General features: G+C 45.2%; 1 protein-coding gene across 1 annotated transcript; it reads right to left on the reverse strand.

The window, feature by feature from the left end:
• Positions 1 to 2,709: 2,709 nt before the first annotated feature.
• Positions 2,710 to 12,613, reverse strand: Rbm43 (RNA binding motif protein 43). The gene is given in 7 exon segments (XM_052725027.1): positions 2,710 to 4,148; positions 4,150 to 4,374; positions 5,172 to 5,251; positions 5,821 to 6,010; positions 10,923 to 10,979; positions 10,981 to 11,079; positions 11,081 to 12,613. Coding segments are annotated over 7 exon segments (1,428 nt in total). The 5' UTR covers positions 11,321 to 12,613; the 3' UTR covers positions 2,710 to 3,611.
• Between the last annotated feature and the right edge of the window lie 397 nt (positions 12,614 to 13,010).

The raw sequence follows: 13,010 nt of genomic DNA on the forward strand, positions 1-13,010 counted from the left end.
GATGACTTAAAACCAAGAGTCCTTTCTCTCGCTGTCTGGAAGCTAGAAGTCTAGAATCAGTATGTTCTCAGGGCCAGGGTATAGGCAGAAGTTTCTGTCCCACAAGCCATTCCCAAGTAACCACACAGAGGCTTGATATTAATTATAAATGCTCAGTCAATAGCTCAGGTTTGTTACTAGCTAGCTCTTACACTTAAATTAACCCATATTTCTTATCTATGCTTTGCCAAGTAACTTGGTGCCTTTTCTCAATACAGCATGCCCATCTTGCTTCTCCTTGCCTATGCTAGAGACTCCCGACTCCCCGCTTCTTCTTCCCAGCATTCTCAATTTGGCTTTTATGCTTAGCCTTATCCTGTCCAGCTACTGGCCAGTCAGCTTCTTTATTAAACCAATCACAGTGACATATAGTCACACAGTGTAAAGGAATATTCCACACCAGAGGAATTCATCTTACCATTCACAGCTCCAGGTGGCTCCTGGAAACCCTTGCTATTCCTGGGCTGGTAGGTAAACCACTCCTCTCTCTCTGCCTCTCTCAGCTTGCTCAGACTACTATAACAAATGTCAGAGACTAGGTCACTTACTAATAAAGACATTTGCTGCTCACACTTCTGGAGGCTGGGGATCTGAAGTCAAAGGACTGGCTGATTCTCTGTCTGGTGAGATTTGTAGCTGCCGGCCCCATGGGCCAGGAAGGCAGAGCAGTGAACTGAAGACTGTATTCAAGCAGCTTCCTTTACATCTCTTAGGACCTAGTGCCTCTCTTCCTCATCTCCTATTTTTCCCTTTTGGAATGGGAATGCTTTTCTTATTCCTTGCCCATCCTCTCATTTTGGAAGCACAAAACATCTTTGGTTTCCCAAATTCATAGCTAGAAAGGAATTTTGACACAACACAATTACACAAATCTCACTGCTGTCAGATTTCAGTGAGGTTGGAAGCATCTTAGATGTCGGAGTTAGGATCTCTGGAGCTGTTGAGATGGAATACGTGTGGATTTGGGGGCATTTAGTTACTTTTCTGTTACTCTTTTAGAACATCATGACCAAAATCAACTTACAGGAGAAAGGGTTCATTTGGGCTTAAAGTACCAGAGGGGGAGTCAGGAGTCGGTGCTGTCCAGGAGGCATGACAGTGATGGAGCAAGCATAGATCACGTGCTAGGAGTTGAGCGACACCTTCAACCAAAAGCAGGAAGCACAGAGAACAAACTGGAAGTAGAAGAGACTGTATACTCTCAATGTCCACCCCCAGTGACATACTTCCTCCAGCAAGGCTCCAAGGCTCCACCACCTTCCCTAATAGTGCCATCAACTGAGGACATAATTTCTCATTTAAACCTCCATGGGTTTTGGTTTTTTAATTGTGTGTGTGTGTGTGTGTGTGTGTGTGTGTGTGTGTGTGTCCATGTGCATGCATGTACCATGTGTCCCAGGGATCAAAATCTGGTCATCAGGCTGAACAGCAGGTGCCTTTACCCCGAGAACCATCTCTCCAATCCTAGAACAAACATTTGGCTCTTGACAAGGACATAAATTCCTGAGGTCCAGGGTTGACTACTAGAGGCTGAATATTTGTACTCTTAAGAACTCATATGTTAAAATTCTAATCCCAATGTGATGTTATGGTTTGGTTGTAAAATATTCCCAGAAACTCCTATGTGGAAGGCGTGGTCCCCTGCTGCGAGTGCTAGGGACAGCTCCTAAGTGTGCTATTGTCAACACAGATCAGTTGATGAGCTCATAACTGAGTGGGACTATCAGAAGGTAGGAACTAGGTGGAGTCACTGGTGATGTACTTTGAAGAGTAAAGAGTAATGCTGTCCCTAAACCTCTCCTGTCTCCTTTGGCTTCCCAGCTGCCATGAGGCAAGGATCCTAGTTCTGCCATCCCCTCCTCACCACGAGGGTGCCTTGGCACAAGCCCAGCTATGGGGTCAAGTAACCATGGGCTGAAATTGTAAGCCACATTGTATCTTTCCTTCCTGCGAATTTACTCAGGCATTTTGTCACAGCCACAGGAGCCTAACACAGACGGTATTTGGAGGCGGGGCCTTGAGGGGAGTGACTGAGGGTATTTGGAGGCGGGGCCTTGAGGGGAGTGACTGAGGGTATTTGGAGGCGGGGCCTTGAGGGGAGTGACTGAGTCATGAAGAAGAGCCCTCCTGATGGAGTTAATGTTCTAAGAGACGGAGGAGCTTTCTTGCTTTCTCCCAGGAATAGGGCCCTTATCATGGCCCAACCATGGCTGCACCCCGATCTTGACTCCAGTCTTGAGAACTGTGAAAAATGCCTATTGTTTAAATCATCCTGCAAAACCTTTTACAGCAGTCCGAACAAATGAAAGCATTCTCTCACTTGATTGATCACGTCCTCTGAGGCACAAATCTTGTTCAGACTGACATAGTCTCATTTGTCAAGTTTAGGAATCGTTGTCTGCGTTTTGGGTGTCAGAAATATCGTAAGGTAACAGAAATGATTTAAACATTTGGGATTTAGATGGCAAAGGAAAATAAGGGCAAAATAGATTTTTTTGTATGCTCTACTGATAGTTAAAATAATCATAATCATGTTTGTTCACCTTAAGAGGAACAGATACAGTTCTATTATTTATTACACCAGGATAAGCTCTGGAGAGCTCCATTATGCAAAATTGCCTTACTCTCGGGGCTAAAATCAAGGGAATCATAGACCTGGAAACAAATCACTACAGCTTTTCTTTCTTTGTCTTTATTATCGTGCTGTTCAAGTAACAGCATTTGAGGAATAAGATCACAGATGCTCAGAATGCTGATGATCCTTGCTTGGCTCAATGATGGTTCAACTCACAATTTAATTTTACTGTAAGTTTTACTTTATTATGGTGCAAAAGGAGTATATAGTCAGCACTTCAGACGCTGAATCTTCTCCAGGCTAGTGATGCACCGTGCAATGCTCTCTAGCAATGCTGAGCAGCAACAGTGAACTCCAGCTGTCAATCAGCGCAGCAACCAGGGTAAGGAGTCATTTCTCTACCATAGACAGTGTAGCAAAGTTAGGATGTTCTGCAAGTTACATGGGTTAAAGGCACTTTTTTGGCTCACCATGTTTTGAAATTACAACGTGCATCTGGCTGGCACACTGTTGTAAAACAAGATTTGTCTACAATAGCAAGCACACAAATTTCTCCCAAGATTCCTTACAATTCTAACAGAACCACTACTTTTCCAAGTGATCCTAGGCAACATTCTAATGCTATATGGAGTAAATACAAACCCTGAGAACTTAGCAATAGCGTGGTAATCATACAAACCTCTGTCAGGGGAAAAAACTTCTTTGCCTAATAATTTGGAGTTGCAGGAAAAGTGAGGTTTCTTCTAAGTTTAGTGAGGTGTTGTTGTTTTGTTTTGTTTTTCAGTTTGATTTAGGTATTGTTTTTGTATTCAACACCAGGCCCATTCATTGTCAGCTGGATAACTTTGGATAAGTATTTTAATTTCCCTAAATCCTACCTTCTTCTCCTATAGCATGAAGACAATGATATATACAATAAAATCTGGACAAAATGAGAGGCAAGCACAGTCACTTCTCAGTCAGGGGGAAAGCGACCACAACAACTGTGCCTGAGACCTCAAGTGACCTTTTGCCCTGCGGATTTCATGAGCTCTGCCTTAAACAGGAATGTGTCAGACGAAGGTCCTATAATGTCTATATGTGTGTGGTGAGGATTAATCAAAACTCTAAGATATCTGTAACGCAGCCGTTCACAAGCCTGCTTAATATTTCTTTTCTCTCTCTCTCCCTTTCCTTCCAAAACCAGTGTCTCTTTTCTGAGCTCAAGGTGGAGCCCCTGGGCCCACTCCTCAATGAGCTCTTTCACATGTCTGACACCGCTAGGGCGAGACCCATTGTCAGCATCTTGTAGACAAATGGTGGTGACATCACCATCCACACTCTCCTGACACAGGATACGGTATTTGTTCAGTGTTAGTTCATACAACTCACACTTGTGTTTCAGGTAAAGGAAAACGTCTGTATCAAGCACAAGTGTCCCTTGGCTTCTGGCAGACTCAGGTACAGAGGTCCCGAGTGCCGCTGCAGAGGTCTCCCTTCCCCGTAGGACGCCTCCAGGGTTCTGTCTAGTGCGATTTCTCCTCTTGCCGGCATCCCTCCTTCCTGTTGCTTTCTAAAGCAGAGATGGCTTTTGCTATCAAAGCCTGTTTGAGCTTCATGAGAGCCAGAAATGAACCTTGCACTGAGATTTTCCCACTGGGTCCCAACGGGCTGAAGTTTAAAGCTGGGATTTTCATCTTCAGGTCCATTACCAGGCTTTCTAGTACAGTTTGAGTCCGAAAAACGGACAGATCAAGAATAGCCATCACATAGTTGAAGACCTAAAATGAGAAAGGGAAAAGTCAAAACAGCATGGCCTAGTGAGCAAGCAGCGGAGCACACGGGTTTCTGCCATCCTTCTCATCTAGGCAGCACTTGCTGGCCTGGGGGTGGGAGTGGGGGGGGTGGGGGTGGGGGGGATGGGGGCAGCAAGCGCACAGACTTCCCAGCTTCTCACTCTAGGTCACTCCTTCAGAGAGCCTACAATGCACACTGCAGATTCACAGCCCACACCAAAAAAACGGAGGGTAAAAAAAAAAAAATAAACGCTGTTTGGAAACACAATGCTTCTCAAAATCCATATATACACACACAACACACAAACTATCGGGCACATGCTCCACAGACAGACATCCCCAGAGTCCGGCCTGCCCTACCTCTCTCTCCCAGCTGAAATTTCAATAGCTGGCTATACCAGAAGCCCAGGTTCTCTAAAGAATATATATGGAAGCTAATACTTTGGATTTTAACTCTCATTCTTACTCCCACCTTCCCTGCTCCTGCAAAGTTCCTTTTTAGTATTCATCCTAATTGTCCCCCCATATAAAACCTTTAACCCACCTATCATCCACGGCAGCACAGAAGCTCACCGTCGCTTTAAGGGCATCACGGGACGCACACATACATTGAAACAAAAACATTTCTAGAGGCCGCTTTTGCCTTTGAGAACTGAGAAGTTTCTACTTTCATCCCTAAGAAGTCACGGGGCAAGAGCACTTTGTGTGTCTTTATACACCAAAGACTTCCCAGAAGAAATGGACCCCAAGCCTCAAAACACACCCTAGGTCCCCACACTCACCTTTTCACTGAACGGAGAGACGGTGAGCTGAGGCTTTGAGGCCAGGGGGTGTTTCTTTTGTCTGATGACATTCTGTGCAGCTATGGAAACATTAGCATCAAAAGTATTTGTGACCCAGCATACCAATAACTACCTTAATTTACAAAAACGGAGGCACTCCATTGTTCAGAAGGTTGAGGTTTTCGCTACATTTTTCTTGTAAACCTAACATTCAATAACTTTTCCCCCTAACACACTAAAGTTCATCATAAATGTGTTAATAGTTTCCTAACCCTATTTTTAAACACAGCCTGGTCTACAGAGTGAGTTCCAGGATAGCCAGAGCTACACAGAGAAACCCTGTCTCAGAAAAGAGAGAGAGAGAGATTATACGTAATTTAAGGTTTTTTTGCATGTGTTCTATATCTGTCTCCCAAGGTATATATATGGAAGCAAAATACTTTTTAAAGCCTCACAATTTTCCAGAAACTCACACTTTATCATGAGCCATTTTCATATATTTTTGTAAATATGAGACTGGCCACTTTTCAGAGTACAGTAATTTTTTAATGCTACTTCAAACTTGGCCAATTCCATGAATCATTTTAACAGTATGAAATTTTAATTTCACCAGGATTTCAAAGTATTTAAAATTTTGATTAAGAAATACCTTTCTTTTCTTTGAATATGACATATGCAACTCCTTTGGTTCTTGATGGATAAATCACCTCTTCCACGTGTCTGCCCTCATCTTGGAAGTAACGCTTCACCAGCTGGTCTTTGGAAAGGCCAACTGGAAGACCAGAGACTACAATCGTTCTCTCAGAAACTGTGGGGTCTCTGATCTTCAATGCTGAAGCCTGCAGAAAAACAGTTAGATGCTGTTTAAATGTGAGTCACCATCACATCAGTGAGACACAATGGCCTTTCCACAAAGGCAACTAGCAAGAGCATGTCTGCCTCATTTCATCTACCAATAGAGGCCTTAGTCAAATTTGAGAGTTATGCAGACTACTAATAATTAAAAAATAATAGTTAATATTTGATTTTAGAAAGGCCCAAAATAATAGAAAGTGTCACCAAAAGAAAAAGGGGGAGGGTTTTGCTTTTTTGAGATGGGGGTCTTATTATGTAGTTTTAGCGTAATGAGTCTTTTTCTGTTCCACCAGCCAGCTCCTAAATGATGACACGTTAATTTCTTATTAATTATGAAAGCTTGCCCTTTCTTAGGCCTGTCCCACTAGCTCTTATAACTTAAATTAACCTGCTTTTATTAACCTAGGTTTTACTATGTGGCCTTTCACCTTCCTTTCGTTCTGCATGTACCTTCATGTCTCATTGGTGTCTCCTCTGTGCCTCAATTGTCTCCACCTACTTCCTCTCTCTGACCAGAAGTCCCACCTACACCTTCTGCCTAGCTATTAGCCATTCAGCTTTTTATTACACTAATCACAGCAACACACCTTCACACAGTATACAAATATCCCACAACACCTTAGCTGACCTTGAGCTTGGCTATTTAGACCTGGCTGACTTCAAATTCAGAGATCTTCCTGCCTCTGTCTCCCAGGTGCTGGAATTAAAGGAGTGTGCAACACCCAGGGAGATGTACAATTTTTCTTTTTAACACTTAAAAGGTGGCTGCAGATACAGCTCAATGACAGAGTGCCTGAGTTGTGTGTGCAAAGTCCTGGGTTTATTAAAATAACTACAGGGGCTGGAGAGACGGCTCAGTGGTTAAGAGCACTAACTGCTCTTCCAGAGGACCTGAGTTCAATTCCCAGCACCCACATAGCAGCTCACACCTGTCTGTAACTCCAGTTCCAAGGGACCTGATACCCTCACACAGATATATATGCAAGGAAAAACACTAATGCACATAAAATAAAATAAATAATTAAAAAAATAAATAACTACAAAATGGCAAAGTTTGAAAGAGACTATTTTCTGAATTTCAGAGTTCAAAGTATGTAAATCCATAAGAAAGGCATCCCTCCTATTGTCAGGATCAGGGGACAGTCTTGCAATAATGCGGTGGCTGCACAGACTGCACTCCACTGTCCACGTGGACCTGAGGTGACACAGTCACAGAGAGGACATGTTCCTGCAGATCCTGCCGCTATATGGAGTACACAGCAAAAGTCCTTCATTTATTCTCTATTCCTCTTCCCCCCCCCCCCCAAGACATCTCTGTAGTTTTGGTGCCTGTCCTGGATCTTGCTCTGTAGACCAGGCTGGCCTTGAACTCACAGAGATCCACCTGGCTCTGCCTCCCAAGTGCTGGGATTAAAGGCGTGCGCCACCACCACTCAGCTCTCTATTCCTCTTGAATCCATGCCTACTTTGCACCTTCATTTATCTCCCACCCTGAGCTAGGAAAGTGAGTCTATCAGCCTCTCCCAAGATGTGCACCGTTAGCCCAGGCTAACTGCAGCAAAATTCAGACATAATCTGTCTTAATCAGCTGAGGGAAGACAAGGTCTCCTGAGCTGAACTGAGGATTAACAAACCGAAAGGGAGCTTTGGGCTCTCAATGCAAGGACTGTATCAAATAAGACTCCTCTGAGGGAAGAGCCTGCTTCTGGCCTCCCAGAAAGAGGGCAAATGAATGGTCTGGGCACACACGTTCGCCTTAAAAATGAAAGTAAAAGAACAAAATTAGTTCATTGGTGCAGGAGATTTCAACCAATTTCGGGGAGACAAAAATACACCAAGGTGTATGTAAGAAGGAAACAGAAGAAATGAACCTAAAATAAGGAAATGGGGCGGGGGGGGGGGGGGGGGTTGTGGGTAAAGGTGACAGTCTGCGTAAGGGGACCCTCGGGTGTGAGAAAAGGAGCAAACACAACAGGTCGTGATGGCTACTGGTAAAGCAACTGCTCCAGCTTGTTCTCCACACTGTCTACCCCCAACTTACACACACAAGCTTGAGCACACAAAACCCAGAGTAACGGACACTGGTGCAGAACCTCAGGAAAACACTGAGGACCAGTTAGCCTGGGCACATGTGAGCACTGCCCCCTCTTTTCTGGCATTTGAAGAGGCTCCAGCCTAAAGATCATGAGCAAACTAAATCTTAAGTCAAAGGGGGAAATAAAAAAGAAAAAGAAATTTTGACCGTCACTAGAAACATTTCCCTTTATGTGGAAAAGGAAAATTACACAGGACATGAGACCAAAGAGGACAGAGAATTTTAGCATACAATTAGACCCTGCTGACACAGCGTTTGTTCTTAGAATGCACTACTGTTGAGTTTTAGACCAAATATGCTAAGTCTTCAAAATACCAAAAATTTTAAAATGGCTACAGAAAACAAAGAAATATTCAACGCTGTCAATGTAAGAATAAAGCCAGTATTAACAGAAACTAAGGGGGGGGGGGGGGAACGACAGGATTACATTACAAAGAATCATGTGATGTTATACACAGTTTAAGTGTGTTATAGAAGTTACAAAAACAGCCCAAAGAAAAATTTTAAGTGAGGTTCCAGTACAGCTTTCACAGCTGAAAATCAGAGAAAGCAATCAGACGTTCCCCTCACTTATTATAGAAGAATTCAGAAATTGACAAAGGCAATGGTAACAGCCCAAAGGATTCATGTTCTCAGAATCCCTGGTTCATCCAGTTGCAGATACAAAATAGGATGGCACACGAGCCTCTTCCTAACGACATTGTGGTTTTAAGTTTACGATGTATGCATGAAGTTCTCAGCACATATACCTATCACTTAAGCCACTAACAAAAACGGTATTAATTAAACATATATTCCACATCTGTCGATATGTTGGGTACTAGAAGTGGCAAGCAGAAAAGAAAACTGTTGCCCTGAAACTCTGTTCTCTCCAAAACATGCACTGTAGGGGGCTGGAAAAATGGCTCCGCATTTAAGAGTCCTGTGGGCTGCTTTTCCAGAAGGTCAATTTCCAGCACCAACATGGTGGTCCACTATCGCCTGTAACCCCAGTTCAAAGGGATCTGTCACCCTCTTCTGGCCTTTGAGGACATCAGGCATGCATGTGGTGCACATACATACATGCAGGCAAAACACACACATAAAATACATTTAAAAAATAAAAATGTACTGGGTACTCCTTCTGCCATGGAGAACTTCTGACCATCACTTGAAATATTTCCCTTTATGTAGAAAAGGAACTTTATACATGACAGGAGACCAACAGGTCTTTCCAATTGTGCGGAAGGTACTTCTAGCACCTGGGTGAGGAGGCAGACACGTAAGTCATTCCAAAGGAGTTCGGTTTGCATGGAAGAGGGCTCTTTACTGTTCTACGGAAGGAAACAACACCTCATCTGAGAACACAGATCACCCCTAGTAAAATCCTAAAACTATAATAAATGTCATTCAGGATTAAGCAGCAAGACTAATTCTGGCTAAAGTCCAAAAGAGGCTCCATGAGTGAGAGGCCTTGAAGGCTGGAGAATTGGAATTGATGGAGCAAAATATCAAGTAAAAGGTCTCAGCCCACCAAATGGTGGGGGAGGGGGGATGATCATTGCTCGTGCTTACAGAATACAAGACAAAGGAAGACCCCCCCCCCCCGAAGATAAAACGCTCAAAAATACAAAAAGTAAAAACTTACTGGCTGTATGACAGGAAAGACGCTGTAATGGGAATAAACGATTTGTCTAGAAGGTACAGTAAAAAGATGAAATTCATCAGACCGGTGCGTTCCTCCCCTCTGGTCCCCAGAGGCTTAATGCACTTCTCCCAAGATTCCCTTGGTGGGGGGAGGAATGACCAAAGGGACTTTCAGATTTCCAGGGAAGCTGACTGACTTCCTGCCTTCTATCTCTATGGCATTCTGACAGCCCACACCAGCCTCAGTGGTAAATGGCTGGAGAACCACCATCTTTCCTGCGTTTATCAATATCAAAGAAAAAAAAAAAAAAAAACATGTAGGCTCAGGAAACATCCACACCTCATCAGCACGAATGTGTTTCTTAACTCAAGTGTCTACGCAACCTTTATCTTCAGAATCAAAGGAACTCCCTGAGCCAGGATTTTTGTAAACCTGGTTTTGTAGACCTCACTGCATCTGTGATCTTGTGAACCACTTCCATGCCCTGTGTCGTCTTTAGCTCACTTATGTCTGAGGACATGTGGCTGTATGTCTTCTCCTGGGACCAGCTAAGAACAGAGTTATCGGTCTCCTCTGTGCACAGTAAAGAAGAAAAACGAGTATCCCGAAGAAAGACAATCCTTTTAAAGACTTTGAAACAAGGCAATGTCTGCAGAGACACGAGGCTGATGGCATTTTACCGTTTCCATGCTCGACGTCAACAGACTCTGGGCCCTTACGTCAGGAAGGAAAAAAAAAAGGTGTAACATAAAACTTACCTTTTAAGTGGGGCACTAAGAAGAAATATTTCACTTACTGTTTGTCATATTTGCTTTTTCAATCACCTGTCACCAGGTAACATACACACACACACACACACACACACACACAATCAGGTGAAACATACACACTCACGCATGCATGGCAACTGCTCCAAAACACAGTCATCTGGGTCTCTAGACAAAAACCCAGGGCCCTGAGGAAAGGCCTGGCGTGGAGAGAGAGGCCGCCATCCAGTGCCCTCAGTTTGGACCCTTCTTGCTAGCTCCTTCCAGTAGTTGGCTATGGCCTCCATTTCTGGGTCACTGTCCTCTTCCTCATCCATAAACCACCTTTCGGAAAAAACCCGGGTACCCCTTGCCATTCCACCGGGAGTGAGAAAGGCGCCCGTGTCCCCCACGCGTGGGAGCCAGGCCTGCCGCACCCGCGACGGCCACTTCGGGGCGCGCGATCGCAAGGGACACGTGCTCCGGGGACCCTGGGCGCGCCTTCCCGCACCCCGACCCCGAGGAAAGCGACTTGCCATGGCGCGGAGGAGAAGCTCGGCCCGCAGCGGGAGACCTAAAGCCAGTGGCGGGCAGGTTCCGCTTTCACTTTCCAGTTCCCGTCGCCCGGGAGACGGAGCGCGGAAGGGCGGGGTCCTGTGTCCGCCGCCCCGCTAGGGAGAGCTCCCCGGCCTGTGCTGCTCCTGCGCAGGATGCCCCGCGGGAATCTGGATGATTCCTGGACCCGGCTCCGTGCACTCTGCTCTCTCCAGCTCTTTCTCAAGCCGGGTCTCCCCCAGCGCCTTCCCGCCGGCGGGGTCCCCTGCATCCCAGCTCAGCACCTGCGGAGCACAGAGGCAAGGCACGATGCTGCCCACCCAACTCGCCACCCGGCCTCCGCGCTGAGGCCTGAGACACGGGAAACCTAGCGCGGGCCTCAAAGTGAAACTAAAGAAATACGAAGAAAGGCAAATGGATGGCAGAGCGTGATCTCCTTTGTAAAGAAATAGAAACTGAAATCGTGAGATACCAGTTTTCAACCAGTCTGCCCAAATTAGCAGATAACCCGATGTCAGCACAAGCTGGTTTAGGAGCAAACGTTTCTAAGGATTTGGCCCTCTGTCGGAAACTCAGAATACAGGTCCCTGCAGTGCAGCATTTTAGCATGCCCTGGACGTGAAGAAGCCTTCTGACCCCTTCCCAGGCTCTCCTCTCTCCTGAATCTTTGCTTTCCCAAAGCCAGTCATAAAAATTAGAATTCCTTTTCCCCAAAGTGGAGCATGTAAAATAGACACCTGTCGTTCCAAACAAACTATGAAACCTAGACATGTCATTCTCCCCTCTCTCCGAGGGAGGACTCATTCCAGCAGGAAAGAATGCTTGTTGTACAGAGCAAAGGAGAATCCAGACAGGTTGGGATCCTGGGAAGAGGACCCTCTGCTGAGGAACTACATCCATCCTGTATGCATGACTGTCTGTGGCTTTTCTTGATCGCTAATTTGTTGGTCTGTGAGCATGTGTTTTCTTTTCTTTCTCCTCCCATCCCCCACCCCCACCCCTGACAGGGTCTCTCTGTGTAACAGCCCTGGCTGTCCTGGAACTAGCTTTGTAGACCAGACTGGCCTCAAACTCACAGAGATCCACCTGCCTCTACCTCCCAAGTGCTGAGATTAAAGGCGTGAATCACCATCCCCAGCTGTGGGCCTTTTCTTGATTGCTCATTTATGCAGGGGAGCTGGGTCTACTGCGGGTGGTGCCATCCCTTAGACAGGTGGGCTTGGGCTTCATGAGAAAGGGTGCTCAACGTGAACCTGACAGGAAGTGGGTCAGCAGCTCACCTACCAGGTTTCTGCTTCAAGTTCCTGCCTTGGCTTCCACCCTTGATGAGCTGTAACCAGCACACGGAAAGAGACCCTTTCCTTCCCAAGTTGCTTTTAGTCACAGTGTTTATTCCAGCAACAGAGAGCAACCCAGAAAACACGGACCTTGCTGGGTACCCACCTCCACTAGTCTGTTGTCATGAGAATGGAACTTCCGCCCAGTCACATTTCCCAAAGCTGCCCACTTTTTATCTATCCTGAGCATAAAAACTGTTTTTTTCCCTGAGCCTCTGGGTGTTTCCTTCTGATGGCGTCATTCAATGCTGATGAGCTGTTTAACGAATTGGTTATGCTGTTCTGTTGCTCATTTTTTCAGTGGGGGTGGAAGCTGTGTCCTTCACCATAACTAAGGAAATGATAATGCTCTAATATTATCAAAATGTAATGTACAAAAATGTAAGTGTGCAGTTATCCTCAGACTCAGCAGTCCACTCTGAGAAGTTCACCTCAAATGGTGGTACACAAGAGTGATCCTGGGAGGCTGGATAGAAATTAACATATGCTGCTTATAGGGAGGAATTCTCTCAGCTTATCAGGACCTACTTATGTACTTCAAGGCTGTGAAGATTGTAGGGCAGAATGAGATAGATCTACATGTAATTGTAGAGTTGCTCAATTTATGGTTTACTTCCAGATCTT

This window comes from Peromyscus californicus, unplaced genomic scaffold (genome assembly GCF_007827085.1).
Source record: "Peromyscus californicus insignis strain IS unplaced genomic scaffold, ASM782708v3 Scaffold_7__1_contigs__length_154581171, whole genome shotgun sequence".
NCBI classification, from domain to species: Eukaryota; Metazoa; Chordata; class Mammalia; order Rodentia; family Cricetidae; genus Peromyscus; species Peromyscus californicus.